The 7801-nt window shown below is 32.0% G+C and overlaps 1 protein-coding gene across 14 annotated transcripts in view; it reads right to left on the reverse strand.

Moving 5' to 3' along the window:
- LOC135195732 (protein turtle-like) overlaps nucleotides 1–7801 on the reverse strand; it is a 346860-nt gene that overhangs the window by 50971 nt on the left and 288088 nt on the right. For 9 of the 14 annotated variants that reach the window (XM_064222167.1, XM_064222166.1, XM_064222165.1 and 6 more), the window contains one exon: nucleotides 861–1058. In XM_064222167.1, coding sequence (XP_064078237.1) covers nucleotides 861–1058 — 198 coding nt within the window. The remainder of the gene's footprint in view (nucleotides 1–860; nucleotides 1059–7801) is intronic. The other 5 variants (XM_064222171.1, XM_064222170.1, XM_064222164.1 and 2 more) reach the window with 1 other exon arrangement.

Here is a 7801-nt window from a genome sequence, read left to right on the forward strand (position 1 = left end):
TTTTAAAAGAAACGTATCTAGTTACATGCTTTACTGACTCCCTAAAGTAGGAAGTCAGTATATTTCCTCAATCAATTCTAACACTTATTACACATATTAATGAATAAATATTAATATTTCCCTTTCTTGCAAACTATGTGAGTGTCTACCGAAAATTTCGGTAGTTACACGTCATATATTCTTCGAAATTTTCGAAGCCAAATTCATTAAAAAGTTAATAAAAGCGTATGCCGAACCAAAGACCCAGTACTTCCCTGCAAAAGACAGCCCAGAAGATCGATGGCGATGAAAAACGAAAATCAAGTCAGGAGGTAGCAACAACATATGTTGACACTACCGCGACAGAGAAAATCTGGTTCTAGAACGGGAACGGTTCCTATTCCTGCCACCCAGCGGCAGGGGGGTAGATCACCTGACCTACCTGCAGCGTGTGCCGCGAAATTCGAATTTCTGTCGGACGTCAGAGACATAAGCTAGGTATATATCTGCCGGGGAAGTTACATGTACAAAAATAAATATTTTCATAAAACGGACATTTTATGTATAATTAAAAATCATAATTATACTTGGCACCATTATGAATTGCAGAAGAAATACTTCATGGTATGAGCTGGCTGATACTCCTGCATTAGTAAGAACTATATTGTTCAAGGAATTTGTGTTTTATTAATACTTCAAAATATTCCCAAGTCTGAATAAAAAAGTAAAAATGGTAAAAACCTAGAGTAGAATTAAAAGAACTTTAAAGAAATAACCTTAAGAATTACTGAAATTGGTCACAGAATACATGATTCACAATCTTATTCTAACAATGAATGATGGAATTTTGTAAGAGATAGAAACATTGCAGTAACACTTACTTGTATACGAGTGTTCGTCCACTATATGTTCGGAATTGAGTTTTTTCCAAGATCCATCCACTCGGTATTCGATGTCATAGTAGGCAACGGGTACAACTGAGTCTAGAGGAGGCAACCAGGAGATAACGAACCCATCCGATACCTTTTCAACCGTCACATTCCGTGGGGGAGCCGGCTTCGGGCCTAGCGGAAGCGATCCTTTGTCAATGGGATACAGCGGGCAGCAGGAGTACAGCAGTAGAACGGCAGCAGTGGTGGTGGTGGTGTTAATGTTGGTGGTGGTAATATTCAATGGTAATGATTGTATTGATGTTGTCATTGTAGTGAGAGATGTATAAATATGTAGTTTGCAGCATATGGGAAGCGAGTAATGTGGAAATAATAACAAAAACAACAAATTGGGTGATGAAATTTTGGAATTCAGGATGTCAATCATTGATAAGAAGTGGATGCCGTTTAAGTGTACATTAACATAGAGTAATAATGTTGGTTGTGGTTCAGTACATTTGATATTAAGGGAACAAAGTGAGTATGATTTCATTGTGACAGTAGTAGAAGCAAATTTCCAAGTAATAAGTCAGTAATATTAACAACATAATAAACATCAGTAGTAGTAGTAGTAGTAATAGCAGCAACAGCAGTTTTATGAGTAACAGTGGCAGATAAAGTATATAAGTAATAATAAATATAAAATCAAAATAATTAGTCAATGGATTTAGTTTCAATCACATTAGTTACAAGAAATAATGAGTGTAATGAGGCAGAAACAGTGAGAAAGTATTTGTTAGTTTCAAGTGATGGTTGTGACATTGGAAGATACACAAAGGAATATCAGTTAATTAAAACGTATTCAAATGTGTGTTGTAAGTGGCCAAGGAGGATAAGTCATGGTGGATATTGTTGAAAATGGTAGAAATAAAATACACACAAACAAGAAAACAAAATTGTGTTTTGGTTTTGGTAGTAATTGTATGGCAGTAATGATGGTGAGAGTATTTTGAGAGTTTCATAAAAAGTCGGTAGTCATTTGTCAGTAGATGGTTGATTTGTTGGTGGTTGTGATGATGTTATTGGTGGCAGTGGTTGTGGTTGTGGTGGTGGTGGTAGATCGAGCCATCCAGCAGCCAACGGGGTGGACAAGAAACCAGCCAGCCGACCAACCAAACGAGGGCGGCAGGTGGCAGGCGTCAGCGGCAGGTAAAAAGATCAAAGACGAAAAACGTGACAGAAACGAGAACAGCTCCAGTCCAGAGGGAGGTAGTTATAGTGGTTGTAGTTAGTAAGGTTAAGGTGGGTTGCCGCAACAACTCTCCTAAGGGCTCTTATAGGCTCAATCTCTTTTTTAAATACTGCAAATAGCTACATATAACAAGATCATAGTAAATCCTTTGCTTCCATATTCATATGAACAAAGCTTTCTCTTACTATCTTGGTAAATAAGAAAGAAATTTATTAAAAAGTTCTACGCTATCAATCTTCAGAGCTTATTTATGGAATCTTTATTTATCACAAAACTGAAAAATCTCATTAAACAAATCTTGTATCTATTATTAGGGTCATTAGTCTAAGATTAATCATATCTGCCATTAAAATGATTTCAAGAGTTAACAAACTGCTCATCTTAAAATTAATAAAAATATTAATCAAAATATGAAACACAGATCAACAGTTTCTTGAGGGAAGACAACTGGATTGCAAAAAAGATTTTGTGAAAAATCTACGTTTAAACAACAAGCCAACTGCATGCCATCCATGCACCTGAACAAAATGGCGTCCATAGAAGATGGAGGCGGAGGCGAGACATAAAAAAAAGTACTGAATATATATATATATATATATATATATATATATATATATATATATATATATATATATATATATATATATATATATATATATATATATATATATATATATATATATATATATATATATATATATATATATATATATATATATAGATATATATATATATATATATATATATATATATATATATATATATATATATATATATATATATATATACTATATATATATATATATATATATATATATATATATATATATATATATATATATATATATATATATATATATACATACATATAATACATAAATATATACATACATATATATAGTATATACATGCATATATATATATATATCTATATATATATATATATATATAATATATATATATATATATAATGTGATACATATACATATACATATAGACAATGGTGAACAAAATTTAAAAAAACAAATGAGGAGAAATGAAAATAAACGTCTTTATCAGGGATATTTGCTGTAGCTAAGTCCTTGAAGCAAGAAGAAGAAGCACAAAGAAAACAAGGAGAGCACATGAGTTAAGATTTACAGAACAGGACATATGGTGGAAGAAGAGGCAGTCGACGAACACACTGCCAGAGAAGGCTGTGTCGGGTTGATTAGTTAAAAGTAACAAATTCTAGCAGGCATGGCTACTGAATAAACAGTAAAAAAAGCCTTGCAGGTATGATGAGTTACTGGACCAAAAACTAAGAAATAATTGCTGAATATTGCACATGAGCCTATAAGATCAGAATGCACACAATGGGACAACGCATGAATCAAATTAGTATCATATTTGACAAGGATGGATAAAGTCATTTAGGAGAGCAATAACAGAATCAAACTGAATAAAAAATGAACTTGACTCAAAATAATAATTAAAAAAAGTCTCAGACACCATGAATGAATCCAAAAAGCACACTTGTTCAGTGTAAAATTTCAATTGGAAAGAAAACCATAGCAAGTGTTGTGCATAGGTAGAATTCAATGACAAATCATGATGGGATAGTAATAAGATATTATCAAAGTATGAATCACAATGATAAATGATACTGTACAGTATAGAGAGAACAATAGCAAGGAAGAGGGTCATCTCAGGAATTAAAAAGTCAAAACATTTGATGAAACTCAGTTCATGATCTATGGCAGACATTTGAGTTGATAAAAGGGAGTGATCTCATTTCCTGATTGATTTTCACAAGATCTATTCAGTTAACTTTTTTTTTCTCTTTTTTCTTTTTTAAGATTAATTAATGAGTAACTTATGGTTCAGTTCCTTGATTTGGAACACATGGCCAGAGACTGATCTCCATAGGTGTGTTGTGTTGTTGTTTCAATTAGTGTATATCAGTTAAATGTTTGTTGTTCCAGAATGTGTGAAGTAGTAGTGTCAAGAAGTGGACATCATATCTTATAACAAGAGCTAGAAAGTGACTGTTTGCCGACTAAATATAAACCCATGATAAATAATAGTATTCCAATCCAATACTAGACAATGGGATGAGGATATTCTAGTGAGAAAATTGCATCATTAGTTGAGTGCTAAATTCTAAAATGACCAGCAATAAGAAGCATTAAATACCAACCAAGATATACTACTAATTCCTCATGGAAAATAAAATCAAGGAAAGCAACAAGAGGGAAAAATCATATACAACAGAAGCAAGTAGTACAAAAAGCATGCTAGGATGTGGACACTTTATGTAAAAAACACAAAAGAAAATAAGCACTTTCAGCTGACATCTAATTTAACTGTACACCTATCTAGTGAAATATCATGCAATTGAAATGTGAAACTCGCAAAATTCAGAACTAATGAGGCTGAGTGTTAGAATTCGTGTGAAATTCAATCATTATCCAAGTAATCAAATACAATATGTAAAAGAATAATTTTCTAATTAAGACAAAACACTCAAGATGATTCATAAATTTATGAATGAAAACAGATAATTCACATGACTTGATTAGATATTTTAAGTACGAATAGATGAATAAAAGCCATTTATCATTTGTGAAGCAAACAAACAATTTTTTCCTTCTTATAGCAAGCACTGTCATACTCCCAATTACATTATTTAATTATGTTCTAAAGAAACATACTCAAAATCATTCAAGTCCCTGGCTTTTGCTGATGAAAACTACTGATTTAAAGGATAATGCTGTGGCTGCTGGCTATGAAAGAATCTGCACATGTAGGATGTTGTGTAGATTATCAAATGACTCTACAATGATGTGACACTGTACACCAAAGCTAACCATGAAATACTCATGTAGAATTCAACCTGGTTAAAGGCTACTGTCAAAAATGATCTCGCAACATGACAAATTAGAGACTATCATCATCTCCAAGTGTCAATACCTTTATTGTCACTGGAATCTGGCAAATCCTTCAAACTACAATCATCCTCTATGATGAAAGCACATAAATTTTGTTTCACTTAAAATAACCAACTTCAGTACAGAATTATACAGCTAACTAAATATATAGCCTAACACTAAATTGTAAATAAATTGTCAATCAGTCTACAAAACCTTTCTTCTAGAAGAGTGCATACCAGAAAAGTCACTATCCTAACATCAGAGTAACAAGGGAGATAGGCAAAGAGGCCAATGTTATAAGGACTGAATCTGCTGGAATTCATTCACTAATCTATCTTGCTCTCAATATAGTTCAACATATCCCTTTCAGATAAAAAATGAGGAACAGTTCTGCTCTAAGTCAAAGATAGGCTGCTTTGTAAAACGAAATGAGAATGTTATACATTTCTTCCCAAACTCATAAGTAAACACACACTGAGTAAAATTCCCAAGACAAAAATGACATCCAGATATTACAAATGTCATTGACTGTAAGAAAAGAGGCAAAATCTAAGATGAACAGAAATGAGAATTGCATGTGGAACTTTACCACATCAAATTCACCAATGTTGGTAATTTAGAGACAATAAAAGTCCCAATGCCCCTCTTAGGTTTATTATAAGTTCATTCAAAAGATGACTCAGATTTACCATGCTTCTCTACATAAAAGTTATTGCACTCCAAAAGTTGTGCTGAACGCACATTCATATTGTCACTGCTACTACACTTTTGGGAACAACTTTTCATCACAAGTCTTCCAGCTGGGGAGGACTGATTCAGTACTACCTTACTAATGAATGGCTCCATTCAGTCATTGGCCAAATTCCCAGTGCTTTGGCAGTTAGAAATAAAGATTTTGGGTTTTCTTGTGATAGCACTTCTTACTGAGGGAGAGTCAAGGCATTTGTTGAACTGTAGTGTTACTTTTTCAGAAATATAAGGTAAAACTCAGACGTTTAAGTTCTAAAAATAACCTTCAGCTCACCATCTAGTACATAATCAATGGTATACTCAAAAAGAGATAAAAAAGTTAGTTATACAGCAGTATAATTTAACAGGATATACATATAGTATATATCATATATACATGTATATATATATATATAATATATATATATTATATATATATATATATATATATACACATATATATATGTTTACATATATACATATATATAATATATATTAATTGATTGACTGTTAGAAATTTATGGTTTCCACAGACAAGTTTGTTTCAGTGCTTGTCAGCAGAGTAGAAGGGAGTGGATGCTGATTATGTAGTTGTCAGAAGAGGGGTGGCTGGAGCATATCTGATCATTATCTGGTGAAACAAATGGTAAAGAAAATGGATAAAAGTTTTCACTGAGAGGAGGGATTGAAAAAATTTAATAAAACTAATAAATACAAGAAACAAGGACAGCATGACAGAGGATATGGATGAAAAATGGACTAGGTATAAACTAAAGTGAAATAAACTAGTATGCAGACACTCAAGGATGGGGTCACAGAATCTGTATGAAGTGTCTGTGGGTAGGTACATATGAATAAGAGCAAATTAAAGCATCAGGTTGTGGGATGTTGAACTTAAAGAGGCTAATGATGGAAATCCAGAGATTGTTTGAAATGCAGCTGCATGACTAAAGAGATGTTCGTGTTGTGGTATACAAGGAGATGGATAAGATAATAGAGAACAAAATGGAAGAAAAAAGTTCGGATTCCCAGGAGGTAAATCTGATCTTGGAATTGAACTGACTGAGAAAAATTAAACAGGTCAAAAATGGGATGTACCAAAAGTTGAAATGCTGCAGTAGAGGTGAAAGTGTGACTGCGGTGACAGTAAGAATTATGGGGTCAAAGCACTCATTAGCATATGACAGGGGAAGAGTACTATGGGATTTGAAAATTAAGGAATAAGTGTTCATCATTAAAGAGCTACGTGAGAAGTTTGAGATATAAGGCAAAAGGCTGAATGTGGTATGCATAGATATATAAAATGGTGGGACAGCTATATGAAACAGGCAATTTATTGATGGTGACTGAAAATTTTAATGAAGAAAATGAAGTCTGTGTGTGTGTGTCAGAATACATAGATAGAAGAGCAAATGCTTCATGTACCAGTGGGTCTGAAACAAGGGTATGTATATTGTGTCTCCATTGCTATTTCATGTCTATAATTGTGGGATAAGAAGAAGGAGAACACCAATACAATGAGGACTGGCAGATGTTTGTTCATTATACTGATATATCTGAGGGTACCGAAGTGAAACAGCAAGGACCAGAAAGTGTTTGTACACACAGAAAGTTGGCAGTGAATCACTGAATACCTAAAAGCATGAATAAGAGTAAGAGAGTAAATGGAAACCAAGGGGAAATAATGCATTAATATATATATATATATATATATATATATATATATATATATATATATATATATATATATATATATCTATATATATATATATATATATACATATATACATATACATATACATATATATATATAGATATATATATATATATATATATATATATATATATATATATATATATATATATATATATATATATATATATATATATATAAAGATATATATATAGATATATATATATATATATATATATATATATATATATATATATATATATATATATATATATATATATATATTGGAATTTCACAATGGTCCGTGGGTGAAGTATATAAGAGATCCTCAAATGAAAATGAAAGGAGGTACCAAGACTTTCAGCTT

The sequence above is a fragment of the Macrobrachium nipponense genome, chromosome 16 (assembly GCF_015104395.2).
Source record: "Macrobrachium nipponense isolate FS-2020 chromosome 16, ASM1510439v2, whole genome shotgun sequence".
Lineage (NCBI taxonomy): Eukaryota > Metazoa > Arthropoda > Malacostraca > Decapoda > Palaemonidae > Macrobrachium > Macrobrachium nipponense.